The 18,064-nt window shown below is 38.6% G+C and overlaps 3 protein-coding genes and 1 non-coding gene across 7 annotated transcripts; 2 read left to right on the top strand and 2 right to left on the bottom strand.

Moving 5' to 3' along the window:
* Positions 1–102: 102 nt before the first annotated feature.
* LOC122276761 (zinc finger protein 3-like) lies at positions 103–1,974 on the bottom strand. Its single transcript, XM_043086666.1, has 3 exons — positions 1,960–1,974; positions 856–894; positions 103–682 (listed from the first exon to the last, which is right to left on the bottom strand). The coding sequence occupies exons 1-3, from the start codon at positions 1,972–1,974 to the stop codon at positions 107–109; spliced, it is 630 nt and encodes a 209-aa protein (XP_042942600.1). The 3' UTR covers positions 103–106.
* LOC122276569 (cysteine-rich receptor-like protein kinase 10) lies at positions 1,973–6,152 on the top strand. 3 transcript variants are annotated; one of them, XM_043086396.1, is made up of 6 exons: positions 1,974–2,980; positions 3,776–3,837; positions 4,211–4,421; positions 4,673–4,910; positions 5,209–5,359; positions 5,472–6,152. In XM_043086396.1, exons 1-6 carry the CDS (start codon positions 2,155–2,157, stop codon positions 5,802–5,804), a joined length of 1,821 nt encoding a protein of 606 aa, XP_042942330.1. In that variant the 5' UTR covers positions 1,974–2,154; the 3' UTR covers positions 5,805–6,152. The 3 variants fall into 3 exon arrangements, with proteins under 3 accessions (XP_042942331.1, XP_042942330.1, XP_042942329.1); XM_043086395.1 differs by having other exon boundaries at positions 3,776–4,041; XM_043086397.1 differs by lacking the exon at positions 5,209–5,359 and having other exon boundaries at positions 1,973–2,980; positions 3,776–4,041; positions 5,472–5,690.
* A 94-nt stretch (positions 6,153–6,246) lies between these two features.
* On the top strand, positions 6,247–8,780 carry LOC122276582. 2 transcript variants are annotated; one of them, XM_043086415.1, is made up of 4 exons: positions 6,247–6,386; positions 6,482–6,764; positions 8,237–8,316; positions 8,398–8,780. In XM_043086415.1, the coding sequence occupies exons 1-4, from the start codon at positions 6,371–6,373 to the stop codon at positions 8,472–8,474; spliced, it is 456 nt and encodes a 151-aa protein (XP_042942349.1). In that variant the 5' UTR covers positions 6,247–6,370; the 3' UTR covers positions 8,475–8,780. The 2 variants fall into 2 exon arrangements, with proteins under 2 accessions (XP_042942349.1, XP_042942348.1); XM_043086414.1 differs by having other exon boundaries at positions 6,464–6,764.
* Positions 8,781–9,828: 1,048 nt separating this feature from the next.
* On the bottom strand, positions 9,829–9,900 carry LOC122277915. The gene has a single exon (XR_006229219.1). It is a non-coding gene; the product is annotated as a small nucleolar RNA snoR60 (small nucleolar RNA).
* Positions 9,901–18,064: the final 8,164 nt, after the last annotated feature.

The raw sequence follows: 18,064 nt of genomic DNA, 5'->3' as shown, positions 1-18,064 counted from the left end.
CGTCAGTTGAAATCAAGGCCCTGCACGTCTCTACACGCTACTGTTTATATACAACATTAATTTCTATAAAAAAAGAAAAAAAAAAAAAAGACGAAGCGTGCAACTCTTAAAGCTTGAGAGATAAGTCAAGCTTCTTCATCTCCTCTTGATTAGTCCTGTAAAGAGCAGCACTATCTACAGACCAAAATCCACTAAATTCATCATCATGGGCTGGAGAACCATTCATCGTTCTTAGCAATCCAAATCTACCAACACTGCCTCGCGAAAGCGATCCTACTGCTGCGTGAAAATTCCCAACTGCTGGTTGTTGGACAATGAGGGGTCTTGACCAGCCCTGAGGTTCCCAGAACCCAACCGAAGATGATTTGTGAGAAAGCTTTTGGATCATAGAATGCGCCTGAACTCTGAACGATCTGTTATTGTAATTAGCACCATGAAGAGGAAGAGAAGCCATGCTTGGGTAGTGCTGGTGCTGGTGCTGGTGGAGGGAGTGTCCAAAAGCTTCTGCGGAGGCCAATATGTGTGCTGCTATCTTTTGTCCTCTTTTTGCTAGATCCTTTCTTTTGTGGGCATTTTGGTGGCCTCCTAGTGCTTGCGAACTATAGAATTTTCTTTTGCAATAGGTGCACAAGAAAACTCGTGGCTCGGCATAAGAAGCCTGATCATCATGGGGAACTATCGTCTACGGCGTTGTCTGGGTTGAATCGGGAGAGACCGACAGAGTAGATCTTGAGGTTTTGGCAGAGAGCTGGGTTCGTGAGCTTCAGAGAGAGAGAGAGAGAGAGAGAGAGAGAGGTTCAGCAAGAAAAAAGTAGAAAGAAAAAAATAAGCAAAAAGACATGAAGTTGAAATTACCACGATCTTCAAGCCAATCGGAGTGATATTTTCCTTCTTCTACAAACAAAAATCACAGATCATCAAATTCATAAACAAAATAATACATAAATTCAAAAACGGAGAGAGAGAGAGAATAGAGGATGGGTCTGAGTTTAGAGAGAGAACTTAGGAGGAATACGAAGACGAGAATGAAAGATTTGTGTGGTCTGAAATTCTTTTGAATGGCACAATCTCACTAAAGACCAAAACATCCTTATATAAACAGACACAAAGGAAAAAAACAAAAGGTTAAAAAAGTAACCCTGCAATAAAAATGGAAGAAAAAAATGGAATGCAATAATTTACTACTCATTCTTATAGAAGCGCGATAGGCGCTTATTATTATAGATAGATATATTATATGCATATACTTATGAACGAGACAAGACAAAGATATGAATCGTATTACCACTTTGTATTAGGTTTACTTCTGACTTTTATAAATTTATCAGCTGTTGCAATTCTGTATGGATTTAAATTCTTTTTATTGTTTACTGTGGAGTGACAAGTGTGGACTTATTATTTGTTTTTACAAGAATCTTTGACTTTTAATAATAATTCTTGTATTTTTGCAGGTGGGCCCAAGTGCAGTCAAAGGTCGTGGGCCATTAGGAGACTATGTCCAGTAATTGTTTATTTATTTGCTTTATATTGTATTTATATTTGTATGGTCTTTACCTTTTTGCCTCTAAATAAATAGTAACTATTCATAAAAATCTGGTAGAAATATAAAACATTTAAAAAATAAATTGTAATGTTATATAATATTTTATTTCCTTTGCTTTTGAGTTATTTATATATTATTTTTCTCTTTGATTAATGATTTTTATTTAATGATTTATTTATATATGTCATTTTTAATTGTAAATATCTTTTTGATTGTCGGATAAATATAATAGTTCATTAACAAATCTGATATTAATAATACTATTTCAAATAGATTTATAAATTTTAATGTAATATGATTTGTTTTTCTCATTTCTTGTAGCATTTTATTTCTTTTATTTTTATTTTTTTAGTTTTTCCAACTGGACGTACGTGCCGTGTACGTTGATCGTTGACTAGTATAATTTAAATACCTACACAAATGCCCAGCATGATAGTCTTGGACCTCACAGCCTAGGTCGATATGCTCCGTTCCGCTGCCGCCCAACGGTACGTTCTATCTACCGTGCAACACGAATGTGCTCCTCGTATATGAAGGAAGAGTGAAATGAACCCTAGAGCAGCATTCGGGTCAATTAAGGTGCTAGCCAGCTAGCAAGAGGGTTCGTCGTCATGTTTCTGGGCTTTTTGCAGTTGCTCTCCCCCTCCTCCAACTTCTGCGTGAGTGTCTTAATAATGATCTCTTTGCAGATCAGTTTCGTTAGTCAAACCATAACCGAAGCGGCTGCAACTTACATGCTTCATGGCTGCTTAAACGCCATCACCACCCCCGATACCACCTACCGATATAACCTCAATCACCTCCTCTCTTATCTCTCATCTAATGCCACCCGCACCACCGGATTCTACAACGCCACCGCCTCCTCTGGAACCTCCCAGGACACCGTATATGGCATGTTCCTCTGTCGCGGTGACCTCCCCGCCGACTCCTGCCGCGACTGTGTTTCCGGCGCAACCAAAGACCTTGTCCAGCGCTGCCCCGAGATGAAATGGGCCATTGGATATTACGAGGAATGCATGCTACACTACTCTAGCCGGTATTTCTTCTCCAGTTTGGACGTCGACCCGTCCTATTTGATATCGGCCAATAAGAGTATTTCGGAGGCAATCCGGCTTGACGAGCTTCTCAGGGCAACATTCAACGAGTTGGCAATCGGGATCTCAGATCTTGGGCCTGGGGCCAAGAAATTTGGAACGAAAGAAACGAGACTCGCAGCTTCACGAATCGTGTATACCCTTGTGCAGTGCACGCCGGATCTGACGGGTTCCGAATGCAATCGGTGTCTTAATACAGCGATTACGTATTTGCCGAGTGGTGGAAAGGAAAGCGCCTCAGTTCTCTTTCCCAGCTGCATAGTTAGGTACGGTGTGCGCCCGTTTTACCTGAGTGTAAACGAATCCGGGGCAAGGCCCACTCCACTCGTGCCTCCACTACCTGGTAAAGTTTAATTCTTTTCTAGTTCTTTTTTAGAGGATAAGGAAAGGAATCCAAAATACAGAAGGTAAAGTTGGTTTCTCGATTATGATTGGAACTTGGCGATTTTTGTTGTCCTGTATATATGTCTTGGTTGTTGTCAAGATGTTGTGCCTTGGCAGATGATATCACCAAGTAATTAACATGCGAAAGTCCGGCCTTTTCTTCTTCTTTCTTCATCCTTGAGTTTGTCATCCCCAATCACCCTGTCTTTACTCATACAGCCGAAATACAGATGCGCTACAATTGTGTCTCAAACCCCCAACATGCCAATACTGGCAACTGGTCGCACTAATGAACAATTATAGTAGTGGTACTTATGGCGTTTCGGGCCCAAAAGACCTCAAATCCGAAAGGTTTGTTAGGGTTTGACCTAGTGTAAGTGTTGCCTGGTGGATTGATGATAATTGAATTGTGATCTGATAATGAGTGGCTTTATATGCCAGTCGCTTAAAGGAACAACCACTTAAAATATGCCACAGTGTGGCTGAGAATGACAAAATCATGAATGGAGAATAACATTACTTTTATTTAAATTATTGAGAGTGTCCTTAGGCTACAGGTCTAAATACAAATAAAACATCAAACGAGCTACGAAAATATTGCTGGATGATACCATATATATAAAAACTGACACTTCATTTTCTCATTCCACATGGCAACTTTGTAGTTTTAACTTCAGAACATAGGTCACTATCCTTGCCGATATGTTAATGTTCTGCAAAAATAATTGATAGACTGCCATTATTGTTTATGCAGGAAAAAGTCGAATCTCATCACTGACTATTATTGCCATTGTTGCTTCTATTTCCGTCTCTACGGTGCTATTCGCTATCTACTGCTTCCTTAGTAAGAGAGCAAAAACAAAGTATATACAGGAGGAAAATGGTAAAGAAAGTGGAGCTATGGATAATATTACCACTGTAGAGTCCTTGCAATTTAATCTTGCTACAATTGAGGCTGCTACAGAGGGGTTCTCAGTTTATCACAAATTAGGTGAAGGCGGATTTGGTGTGGTTTATGTGGTAAAGGATGAGTTCTCATTGATAGTTTACTTTTCTTTTTGTGAAATTCTACTCATTGAAATGTAGCTAATTTAGTGGATGCAAAACATGATAATGCTGATGCTTTTGATGTTTTATATGAATAGGACGGGGTACAATATTCTAATGGTTGGTTAAAGTATGTTGCCAGGGTACACTTACTAATGGACAACAACTTGCTGTGAAGAGGTTATCGAAAAGTTCCAAGCAAGGAGGAGATGAATTTAAAAATGAGGTTGTATTGGTAGCCAAGCTTCAGCACAGAAATCTTGCAAGGCTAGTGGGATTTTGTTTGGAAGGAGAGGAGAAGATACTTGTCTACGAATTTGTTCCCAACAAAAGTCTTGACTATTTTCTTTATGGTTTGTCTCTTTTAAGCATATTACTAATTTCAAGGAAATGAACGTGTTGAATCCACTTAAATAGGGCGTTGTTTGCATTTTGCTAGTCAACAAATTTATTGAGTTTTGTAAAACTTAAAAGAAGATAATTGATTAAATTTCGGTTTCTCAAATGATCTTTGGTGTATTTGTTTTAAAGCCGACTGAATTAGTTCAATATGTATCTGCCTTAATTATTCAGCCCTGACTATTAGGTTCTAATGAATGTGTAGACCCTGAAAGGCAAGGACAACTGGACTGGTCTAGACGTTACAAGATTATTGTAGGGATTGCTCGAGGAATTCTTTATCTTCATGAAGATTCTCAGCTTAGAATCATACATCGCGATCTTAAAGCCAGTAACATTTTGCTAGATGGGGATATGAATCCTAAAATCTCTGATTTTGGCATGGCGAAGATTTTTGGAGTTGATCAAACACAGGGAAAGACCCGTAGGATTGCCGGCACATTGTGAGTTCTGAAACTTTGTTTATTTCGATTACAGAATATGAAATCTAGATTTGTGAATTTATTATCTCTTCCAATTAAAGTTAAGTGTTGTCGGGGAAAAAAGTGAAAAAGGCCATACAATATACTGCTAGAAATTTCTTACAAGTTAGAGAAGCATAGACACTCCAATCTTCATCGCATCAAAGATCATATGCATCAAAGTAATTTTGAAACATGGACCATATGCTTTACATTGTTTAGGTACCAAGTTAGCATGTATTATAACTAACATTGGTGTATCAATAATGCTGGTTTGTAGCGGTTACATGTCTCCAGAATATGCCATGCATGGAAAATTCTCTGTAAAGTCTGACATGTATAGTTTTGGAGTCTTAATTCTAGAGATTTTAAGTGGCAAGAAGATCAGTTCTTTCTCTCAATCAGATGGTGCTGGACACCTATTGAGTTATGTGAGTATGAACCAAATATTCTGCTTTTATTTTTCCATTTTAATGCAAACATCATCACATCCATTTGGGGAGGAAGAATAACATTAGAACGTTACTTGACCAATTGGTGCAGGCTTGGAAACATTGGAGGGATGGGACACCCTTGGCGTTGTTGGATCCATCCTTGGGAGATTCTTACTCGATAAATGAAGTCATTAGATGTCTCCATTGTGGACTACTTTGTGTACAGGATGATCCAGCTGACAGGCCAACAATAGCATCGGTAGTTCTAATGCTAAACAGTTACTCGGTTACTTTGCCATCGCCTAATCAACCAGCATATTGGCTTCATAGTCGAACAGAGCAAAAACTGCCATTAAAGGAACTGGAGGCGGATCAATCCACAAGCAAATCAGTGTCATATACCGTTAACAAAGTATCGGTTACTGAACTGTATCCTCGATAGTATGAGCAGCAGAGGATTCAGGATAACCTGCAATACTCAGTTGCCAAGGGCTTGAGGGAAACTGATGGCCTGGAGATTCCGAGGAGCAAAATGGAAAAAATCTTTATAAGTTGACTCGGGCCGATTTACCAGCTTAATACCATTCTCCCTATATAAGAACGCAGGTACATTACCATCCTGCTCCGTGTAAGTTGAGTGAATAAAATTACTGCTTTTAAAGTATAAAATAAGGACCCTCGTGACTAAAGAGTCATTTTCAAAAGACTGCAATGTAAATTAATCCCTGTTATTTCTTCATACTTGGAGAAATAATAGTGTAATTTTCAGTAGTTCTTCCTGAACCAAAATCCTGCGTGATCGATGAGTCTCCAGTCATCATGTAATTTTAGCTGTTATTCATACTTTGACTACTGGCGTCAGTGATGGGCTGGCAGCCTGGCATAGACTTTGTAGGCATCTGCAAAAAGAGAGCGTACGTGAGGGGCAGCCTCGTGGAGCGCACTACCGACCCATCAAGTCTGGGCAAGTCATAGTGGGCTCCAGTCCCAAGTCTTCCAAAATGGACCATGTTTTTTTTGAAGAGTAATTCTACATATAAGCTTTCATTTCACCCACACCACACACCAGCTGAGCTGGATTTTTTTATTTTTTAATTCCAGAACGTGCGTTTTGCACAGGACGGTGTTTTACCCACCCCCCTCCCCCCAAAACAGATCCTACAGCACAGAATACCCATTCAAAATTTTTCCATATCCCCTCTCCCGCCTACGTTCTCCCTCCTCCACTGAGGAGAAAGCCGAGCAAAGTTCAACTCCACATCGAAGACAGAGAAGAACTCGACCAGGTCCGCAAATGCATTGCTGCCTCCACCTCTGCCACCGCTCTCAAGGACCATGGGATTGACTATTCGTACTCAGAGAAGTCCAAGTTCGCGATTTTTCGGTCCTGGAAGTTGCCATAGTGAGTTTTATTTTTGGATGTTGATTTCTTGTTCGGATGGTTGCCGATATGGTGCTTGCATTTGCGATTGATGACATTTATGTTCCTACTGATTGGATTTGTGGATATCTATTTGTTTGCATATTGATAAGAATATTTTTGTTGGATAAAATTTTTAGGTTGCGATTAAATGTAGGATTGTTATGGTTCGACAACTCATCGGAAAAAGATAAGATTTGAATGGGGAATGAGGACAAAACCTTTCAAGTTTACACGTTGCTTGGTAACATGATTCTATTTCTGGTTCCTTCACTGTTTCCAAAATCGAGTCACTTACATTGCACTGCTACTTTTTCCAAAATGCTATAAGTGGATTGTATGGGTAGTACTTCCCCAGAGTGCCTAAAGTCGTACAATGATCACTTTCAAAGCTCTGGTTTGCATTAAATCATCGGGCATGATTATTTATCCTTACTAGAGATGACTCATGACCATCTCTGAAATCTGGAAGTGTCTATAAAGACTTGGTGGGCTCCAAGCTTGCTCCTCTGTATCAAATCTTTAAAGACTTCATGCTTAAAATGACCTCATAGTGAATGAAAAAGGCAAAGACTTGAAGGGTTTATAGTATGGTACGCTTTAGTTGGGTCAAGCTTTTATTTGGTTGGATTGAGTGTAGCATGCCCAAATAAACTAATGGTGGTTTGTCTTTCCTTTGGGTCAAGGTTTAGTTTATTTGACGTGAGTATGGTACGCCCAAGTAAACACTAATTGTTGTTCTATCTTTACCTTTATGCAATCTTCAAGTGAACATTTTACTTCCTCTTAGAGGTTGTGATTGTGATCTTTGACGGTTGTAGTGCCCGTTTGGTTGAGTTTGAAAGCATGAAAAGTATGTACTTTCAATAGCTTCAAAGCTCTTTTGAAGAAAAAATTAGCATGCTTGGTAAATTTATAAAAAATGCTTCAAGTATCCTAAAGAATCTGAAAATCCACTTAAAATTCTAAATTGAAACTTTTGTTGAAAAGCACCTCCAAGAAGACACTGAAAATAACTTTTAGCAACTTTAAATGCACATAATTTCTTTGACTTACTTATTATTATTTTTTAATCTAGGACTATGTTTGGCCTCTCACCCATTATTCTTGATCTGTTTGTTTTTGGGCCTAATTCTTCCACCTTTACTTTTACATGATTTTCATTCCTCAGTTATTTATATCCTTGTGAATCGATTCTCATTTGCAGTGGTAGTTTGACTGTGATGTTTTTTGTTTAAATTGATTATTCATAATTGTCCAAGCATTGCCAACATTAATTTTTTCCAAATATGATTTGATGCAGTGACCTATTGATAGCTTTATGTTTACATTCATGTTTAGTCACTTGGTTCGTTTTCACAAATATGAATGTGATTAACTTCCTAGGTGAATACTGCTCTTAGAGCTTTGTGAATGAACGCATTACACCCCAAGACTTATAATATCCTTTACAGCCTTGCAGAATTGCTTAGCTATAGTTTCAGAACTCACAATGCAATTCGTTCTCGTTGGCCTGCGTCAGAGCTCATCAAGAGTTAGGTAGCAATAACCATCAGCGATTTCAAGTGCTTTAGTCACGGCATTGCTTGTTCAAACATCATTTTTTACCTCGCAGAGTTGGGTAGATCTGCTTCAACTGGTAGAGGAGAAAATTCTGACAAGAGAAAATGCACTTCAGAAGAGGAAGGATGATTTATTATTGCTCGAATGAGTTTTGGAGAAAAAAAGATAAACTAATACAGAGAGAATGATCTGCACAAACAAGAGGATGAAGTTCGAAGGCAAAACATAAAAAATAGATGTGCACATATATTAATGTGTCTAAACTAGGTGTTATCTATTGTAATTATTTTTAGTTAGCTCGGATGATAGATGTATCATGTTACTATTAACTGTCACTGGATCATTTGACCGTAATTGTAATTGTAGAATGCACTATGAATATTTTGTAAATTTGTGCTTGTTAAGATTTGAGTTGGATATGGATGTTAAATGGTACCGTACGTGTACATGTGTTTGGGTTAGTTTTTGTGTGAATGATATTGCTTGGACCAAAGTACTCATTAGTTGCTTGCAAATGGAATTTTGTTGGAAAGTTCTTATGAGTTGCTTGGAAATGGAAAACTGAGTAGGGAAAGATGCAAATGGAAATTAAGAAAATTAGGGAAACTCGAATGCATTGATCATGGACTATAATGATGGTGTATATTCCTGTCTGTGACATGCACCGTCCCTCTAAAAAAGATCCCTAACCAAAAATCTGATAGGTAATCAAAACACAAGTCTATCATATTCTTTACAACCACAACCAAAAATCTGATAGGTGATCAAAACACGAGTCCATCACATTTTTTACAACCACAACAAAGTAGCCACTAAGCCTCACAGCCACAAGTCCAGTTTGCATTCTTTACAAGTCCAGTTTATATTCTCAATCCATCTCCACATTCATTCATATTTTGAGATGAGGGAAGCAAGTATAAACTCATTCATTTTTTGAGATGAGGGAAGCAAGTATAAACTCATTCATTTTTTGAGATGAGGGAAGCAAGTATAAACATCAGATTTGGGGTGCTTTCCTTCCGCAGCTCCCTGCACTACACCTCCATAGTGGTGCACATAATTGTCTGCATGCACACCTTGTACTGCATTGAATATTTACCAAAAACAAAATTAACTAACCAACAAATTGAAAGGAAGTAAATAGGCAGGACGGTCTTTTTTTTTTTTTTCAATAAATAAAATCTTATTGATTATAAGAATAGGCAAGAGCCTAATTAATAGGCAGGATGATTTTGTCTGAGACAAGATATAGTTGCACCTTGAAATTTCATCCTCTTGATCCATGATTTGATTTAGACGCAGAAACACGAATTATACACGAATTTTACATATAGCAAAAGCAATTAAACTCAAGAACTCAAACACAACAATCAGAGACCAAACTGCAGAATAATTTTTTATTTTATTTTATAAGACCAAATAAGATATAAGACTTGAGAGAATATACAAAAAATGCCAATAAAAGAAGAAATGCCTTTATAACACCATCAGAAACTCGATTTTGCATCACCCATTATGTCTTGAAGGGGAATCCGAGTTAACCCATCATATGGTCAAGATATAAAACGGGATATAAAATGTAAACGATTAAAATACTTAATTTAACAAAAACACACATGAAGCTTACAAATCCCAAGTCCAAAAGTGTACATAATATTTGAAGAGTTTCGAAAACCATCAAATTTTTATACAAGAAACAAAAAATTTATCAAAAATAGAAGAAACTTAACTACATGAATTATTCAGGAGTAACAAGCGAATTAAAAATATAAAACACGTGAAATAAGTTTCATCTTCAGAAAATAAATTTGCATTAAACCACAGAACTAAATCTTTCCTAAAAGCACAAAAAAATTCAAGAGATAAATTTGGCAAGTAATTTAAGAGGAGTTGCAGAAAGGAACTCGACGACAAGGTACAAAAAACATTTGCTACAAGATGTCACACAAGAACAAGAACAAACGCATCTACCAAGAACAATTTCACAGATTTAAAAAATATCAATTTTACCTATAAACCTAGCATAAGCTGCTGAAAGACATCATCTTTGGGAGCATAGTTTTGAGAAAGGAACAAATCTTTGAAGCAAAAGCTTACGAAAATAAGTTGGTTACGGAAGTGAGAAGAGGGAAGAGAGGAAGTGCGGCCTCGAGGGTGAGAGATGAGAGTAAGGGCTACGGAAGAGGAAAACTATAAAATAAGTGTAAAAATAACCCAGCCATGTACACAGAGAGAGAGAGAGAGAGAGAGAGAGAGAGAGAGAGAGAGAGAGAGAGAGAGAACCTCAAAGTCGCTGGCGGCTGAACGCTGCAGTGACAGCGAGCGGAGGAGGGAGAACGTAGGCGGGGGGAGAGGATTTGAAAAATTTTTGAATACCTTATTCTGTGCTGCGGGGTCTGTTTTTGGGGGAGGGAGCTGGGTAAAACACCGTGATGTTCAAAACGCACATTTTGGTTATAAAAAAAAAAAAAAAAAAAAGATAAATCCAGCTCAGCTGGTGTGTGGTGCGGGTGAAATAAAGGCTTATGAGTAGAATTACTCTTTTCTAAAGCAAAATGCTACCTTTTTTATTTTTTATTTTTATTTTTAAATGGTTTAAAGAAGTGTTTTTAAATGATATTATAATTTTTAAAAAAATTAAAAATAGAAAAAAATGTATAAAAAAATTACTCTATTTGGTGGTCACTTTCGGTGAAATTTACTTGTGGACGTAGCAGCATCCTATTTTTTAAGCTCAAACCTCATGCATATGACATCAAAAATTTTATTAATTACCTCCACACATTATATATTATATTTATTTTTATATTTTTTTATTAAATATGTAGAGTATAGATAATGAGTAAAATAATTTAATTAGTTTAAGAAGAATAAAAAATAAAAATAAGTAATATGTGAATCCGAATTCGAATCCATATTTTTTGTCAAACATGGAGGAACTGTCAAAGAAACAATTTAGTAAGAAAAAAGCTAAAGGCAGTCGGCTAGTGTAAGCGCGGGGCAAGCGCCGTCTGATGTGGAAAAATAAAAACGCACCATTTCAATGCTTGATCTCATTTTTCCAGATTTTCATTTCTTTCTCCTTCCACTCTGTGTCTCTCTCCCTTTGTTTCTCTTTCTCGAAGCCTTTCCATTTCCTGCAGAGTCGAAGCATTGCATTTGCAATATTAGGAGTCTACTTTTTCGTCTGGAGAATGAAGAAAAAAGACTCAGTAGAAGAAGATGATTAAATCTTACACAGTCTTTAGGAAGTACCTGGGGTCCTGGAGTGATTGGCCACTTTTGTCAAAGCATCTCGCCAGACATCTACAAAAGGAGAAATTTTTGGCCACTTTTGTCAAATCATTCCATATCATTTGCCCCCAAGCTTGAACTCGTAAAGATGAAGGCTTTCCTACCTCTCCGTGTAACTGATTAAGCTCTACCTTCTCTCTTTCTCTCTCTCATGAATTTCTTCTTCGTCTTGTCTATTGTGAAGACTGGTCCCTGACTCCCTAGAGTGTGATTTGTGTGATTGGCACATTTTTGTTTTGGTGCGTGGTTTTGGGTTTTTTTCCAGTTATTTTATCTAAGTTTTGGTTGATTTTAGATTTAGGAGTTCGATTCTGAGTTCTATTTCTTCGTAGCTTTGTTTAGGTTTATAATTAATTTTCAATTTTGGAGCTTGGTTGGGTTTTCTTCTAGTTTGTCGACATGGGTTTTGGTCTATTTTAATTTTGGATTTCGATTTCAAGTTTTTTCATCTTCAATTTTAATGGATTTTTATCAATTTAGCTTTTCCCCATGTTGATTCTAATCTCCCGTAAAAGTCTCCCTGATGCCGAACATTGCTGGGATCCACATGATAGAAGATGGGAAAATTTCTCATCCCTCTCTCTTTCATCCTTATTTTGAGTTCTTCATCGTCCTTAAAGGTGACAATCCCTTTCTCGACCAAGGCCTCACGTAGACGTTGAGTAAAAATATAACGGGTGCCTTTACCTCTGAAACTAAGGAAACTTTATATTTCTATGGTGATTTAGAAATAGGAGCAGAAATATCAAATGATGATGGGAGTATTTGAACATTGCTGGCGGAAGCCATTGGACACTCTGCTAAGCCTAAGAAATCATTTCCCGGAAAAGTATCATTTTTCTCTTTCTTATTTCTCCCCAGATCAGATGAGCAAGAAGATGAACACTAACATGAACATGCAACTGAAAGCCCAGACGAGCGGGAAGACGAATATCCAGACGATGCCAAGCTCAGTGTCTTTTCTCTTTCTTTCTTATTTCGGTTTATAGCAAGGCTTTTTTTTTTATATGTCTTTTTTTTTTAATCTGATGTGGCGTTGCCGACTGCACACCGACTACAAGTAACGACTGTACGTAGCAGAATTGATTTTGTAAAACTATAATTAGTTGATCGAGATGTTATGATTAGAGATCTCGGGCATTGAAGGGGAACTATTGTTGATTGTACTGCAAATCCTTGTGTAGTGAATGTTATAAATAAGTAAATAGTTTGTTTGATCATATATGAATGTCGACAACATGCGAAGAAAATACACGAATTTATCAACGCATGCGAGGCATGGAGCTCGTGTGTCGCATGCGTCATATTGGTTTGGTGGAATGAGAGGGATTTTGTCTAGGACCGGCTCAATGGGTAGGCAAGTAAGGTTCTTGTCTTTTTTTTTTCTCTTTTTATTAAGGGTGAGGGTTTAAACAAGATTATCTCATTTAAAGATAAAATCTTATGTGACATGGTTCAAAAGACTTCCCTACCCCAACTTTGAATAGGCCCCAATTATAAAAATAAAGAAATAATTTGTGTAATTCCTAAATGGACAAATTCTGCATAAGCCTTTATAAAAAAGTTAATCCATATTGAAAAAAAAAAAAACTAGTTTTTAGTGGGATTCACTTTTTTTACAAAAGACGTGCAGAGTTTGTATATTTAGTGCTTGTACCTAGCATTACTCATAAAAATATATTATAACTCTGATAATAGAAATTATAGGAAAAAAAGAAAAAAAGAAAAAAGATAGTGTTGATGTCGTGTTTCGTAGCCTGGGCAACTCAGCGATTCCTTCGTGCGACCTGTAAGACCTAATGAGATGAGGGCTCGGGGTGATAAGGGACATTTCTAATGTCTAAGTCAGAATTATCTACTTGTGAGGGAATGTAAGGAGAAAATGTTTAGATACTTCTACTTAAGCTTGATACGTGTTTATATACATGGTCGTGGTGGTCCCCACCCACTTCTGGTAGATCGTGAAGGGGTGTACAGGACATTGCGCTGGTGGCAGGTTTCCTCCCCTATCATGTCAACCGTTGCCCTACCACACTACGCATGGGTCGCCAGTCTGTCCCTTGCGATAGGTAAGGAATGTGAGGCGCACACACTACCTTGTCCACAGAAGTGAGTGGAAATCTGGTTCTGTCGTTACGTGCTGGCTTTCCAAATCATTTAATGTAATGTGTTTGCTATCCAGTGATATGGGTTGTGGTTTGAGCGGGTGACGTGACTAGTCTTGGTATCTAAAGGGCCTCCTCAAGCCTAGCCCAGTCCTCTTCCCTTCATTGGTTTTGTATTGGGCCATCTATTGGCCTGTTTGGGCCCTAAAAGGGGCCAAACCCCACACGTCCCAAGTAAGGTGGTAAATCTCTTTCTCAAATAGGTTAGCATAGAAAATGAGAAAATCTTGCCTAAAATAAAATCAACTTTAAAAGGTAAAATTTGGTAAAAGTAAAAACCCAATAAATTTAGAAGTTTTACTAAAACAATTTCATCCAAAATGTAGAGAAATGTTCAAACAACGATGAAACTAGAATAAAAAAGCGTCAAAATAATGATGTATTGCTCTTGAATATTTTCAAAAATGTAATGTATATTTTGAAATTGATGGTATTGCTTTATTTTCAAAATTAAGTATTAAAAAAAGTATTATGGATAGAAAATAATACTCTACTTTCATAAAAATTATGTTCTCTTTTTGTTTTATTTCTTGTAGATGCTATTACTCAAACCAGGAATGCAGGCCCAAGCTCAATAGGCCTGAACTAACCAGATAACCCCCTTGGCCCACGGGGGGCATCCAAGCCCTAAATAAAGAAGAACAAGGAGCACACCCAAGTTCCTCAACTATGCCGCCTAGTCTAGGAAGGTTCGAACAGGCAGGCCGACTGTACAGGTGAGAGACCCATAATCCCCTGACAACAAGCAAAAAGGGAAGGGTGACCTGACGTATCGCACTTGCCACAGGCATACTAGATAGAGGGCCATGCTGCATTTATGACACCTGACCGAGGGCGCAGAGGAGGCGGCATGTACCTCTGGCACAAAGAGTAAGCATCTAACCCCAAAAGCCAGGTATATAGCCGATCCCCAAATATCAGGATTCTCTCTCTGGTCTATTTGAGCTCTCTTTACTCACTTACACACTTCTCTAAGGCGATACTAACTTTAGCATCGGAGACTTATCGGCCACCATCACAGCCAAAGTCTCACAGTGTTTTCTTTGTATTCACGAGTCCAAGATTGTTGACCCAAGCTACTAAGGACTCAGTTCAAAGGTGTACGAAACACGACGTTAACAGTGGTGTTGTCCATGGGATATCGATAAACTTTACATGTCTTTCGTATGCCTACGAGAACCGTTCTCAGACAGCATGGGAATAGGATGGAACAAAAACTTTGGTAAGCATGGAAACAAGGATCGTGGAAATAACGCAACGAGGGGGGAAGGAGAAGGAGAAGCATGATACAGTCGTCAATGAGCTGAGAGATAATGTGACCCCAAATGAATGTGTGAACTCTGGTGGTGTTAGAGGGGGAGCTAGCACCGTGAGATAGAGGTAGCACGCGCAGGGCATCCTCCCACGCCCACCTGAGTGCCCTCCAGTAGAGGGTGAAGCCAGGGACGAGTACACACTTAGGAAGGTGAAGCCCAATGAGCCACTAGAACTGGTCTTGCTAGATTCGAGCTGCCCAGAAGCCACCATCAGGATCAGCACAGGAATGACCCTCGAGATGAGGGCTGCTATACAACAACACCTCATGGAACATCCTGACATCTTCGCCTAGAGTCATGAGGATATGTTAGGAAGCAACCTAGAGATCATGCAATACCAGTTGAGTGTAGACCCAGAGCTAAGGGGGTAAGGTAGAGACGCAGAAGCTTCAATGTAGAAAAGAACGCAACCATTACCAACCTCACCAGATTGCTAGAAAATAATAATACTGGTACTCTTATTCCAAACTTTCATAATAATCCTTCATTACAATGAGAAACAAATATATATGGAAATCACAAAAGGAAAGTAGACAATTGATAAAGGAAAATACTTAGAAAATGAAACAATAAACTGAGGCAAATCAAGGTGAATCATTGTGAAAACAAAAACAATTCCAAAAGGCAAGTTGACGCCGCAACTTCAGGCAAGTGACATTTTCGTAGTGCATAGCTGGAACTCCACCTTCCCTCCGCTTACTTGGATGTTCAAGAATCATAACATGTAGTTGCTACATTGACTGTATCCACGTCCTGCATCAATTCCCCACCACTTAGAAAGAACTCATCTTAGAGTTTGGGTCTGCCTTAAGTTGCTCATCAGGAGGATGGTAGTCAAACAAGTCAACTACATTGAAAGTGGAAGAGATGGACATATCTTCTGGGAGTTCAACCACGTGTGCATTATCAGTAATTTTTATCAAAATGCTACAAGGGCCATACTTTCTGTCTTATAATTTGTTGTATGTGCCTGTTGGAAAACGACTCTTACGTAGATGGAACATCACAAAATTCCCATCTTGGAATATCTTGGCTCGTCTATGCTTATCCACAGCCTGCTTATAATTCATGTTAGCCTTCTCCAGATTGCTTCGCACCTCAGCTTGCACTCCTCAAATTTTTTCTGCCAAATTTTCAACTGCTATGCTTAGTCCAGGATATCTTAGAAGAGGGACTAAATCAAGAGCATATCTTGGAGGTGTAGTGTAGACTATTTTGAAGGGGCTCTTTCCAGTTGATATATTCTTCATGCTGTTGAAGCAAACTCGACTTGAGGAACACTCAAGTCCCACTACTTTGGTTTGTCACCAGAAATGCAATGTAGCATATTGCCAAGCGTCCTATCGGTCTAGCCATCAGTTTGTGGGTGACAAGTGCTGCTATACTTGAAGGAAGTTTCAAATTTTCTCCACAATGTGATCCAAAAATGACTAAGGAACTTGGTGTCCCGGTTGGAAGTAATTGTCTTTGGAACGCTGTATAGGCGAGCAATTTCTTTGAAGAACAAATGGGCCACACTTGACGCATCTGAGGTCTTTCGGAAAGGAATAAAATGCTCCATCTTCAAAAATCGATCCATGACTACAAAATTGGAGTTAGCACCCCGTTGAGTACATGGCAACCCAAGCATAAAGTACATACTTAAATCCTTCCAAATGTTATGAGGGATGGGCAATGGTGTGTACAACCTTGTATTTTGTGCTTGTCCTTTCTTCAGCTAGCAAAAAGGGCATCTCTGTAAAAATTGCCCTACATCTCTTCTCAATTGAGGCCAAAAATACCACTCGGTTACTAGGGAGATTGTTTTGTCACGACCCACATGGCCTCCTAATCCTCTCCCGTGCAACTCATGTAGAACATATTCACGCAGCGATGTCCAAGGAATATAGAGTTGACTTCCATGAGAAAGGTACCCCTCCTGTATATGAAAGTTTGCTTTTGGATGTCCCGCCGCACATTGCTTCCAAACCTCAACAAAGTCTTCATCATCAACATACATGTTTTTAAGTTGTTCGAAACTAGTGATCTCGGTCTTCGTAGTTACAAGCACGGATGCACGTCGACTAAGAGCATATGCTACTTTGTTTTGCTGCCTAAATTTGTGTTTAAGCACCATGGTGAATTTTTGCATAAAACCAATCTGCCTTGCATGAATATGGTTCAAGCTATTTTGGGTATTTATGAATTTCAGGGCATGGTGATCATTGTAGAGAAGGAATTCACGCTAAATCAAGTAGTGTTCCCAGTGCTTCAAAGATCTTATAACCGTATAGAACTCCAACTCATAGGTGGTCCACTTGTGCCTGGTTTCATTTAATTTCTCACTAAAGAATTCCACAGGATGCCCCTCTTGGGACAAGACAGCGCCTATACCGACCACGGAGGAGTCGCATTCAACCTCAAAAAGTTTGTCAAAACTAGGATGGGCAAGCACTGGTGTAGTTGACAGCTTTGCTTTGATAGTGTTGAAGCTATCTTCTTCTTCTTTCCCCCCAAGAGAAACACCATTTCTTCATTCATTTTGTAATGGGGGTTTCCAAAGATTTGAAATTACGTATGAACCTACGATAGAAGGTTGCTAAGCGATGAAAGCTACGAACTTGTGTGACGGTGGTGGGAGTTGGCCAATCATGAATTGCACTCACCTTCCTTTCATCCATGTGTATTCCTTTGGCACTCACCACAAACCCCAGAAACAACAATTTGCTACTAAAAAAGGTGCACTTTTTCAAGTTAATCAACTTATGATGAGATAGTGCCAATAAAACCTCCCTGAGACGACTCATGTGATCACTCTCATTGTGGTTGTAAATAAGAATTTCTAAAAATAGACCACAACAAATTTTCCGATGAAAGGCTTGAGGACTTGGTGCATGATGCGCATGAAAGTGCTTGGCAAGTTAGAGAGGCCAAACGGCATTACTAGCCACTCGTACAAGCCTTC

Source organism: Carya illinoinensis, chromosome 9 (assembly GCF_018687715.1).
Source record: "Carya illinoinensis cultivar Pawnee chromosome 9, C.illinoinensisPawnee_v1, whole genome shotgun sequence".
NCBI classification, from domain to species: Eukaryota; Viridiplantae; Streptophyta; class Magnoliopsida; order Fagales; family Juglandaceae; genus Carya; species Carya illinoinensis.
This window is presented reverse-complemented; position numbering and strand designations above follow the sequence as displayed.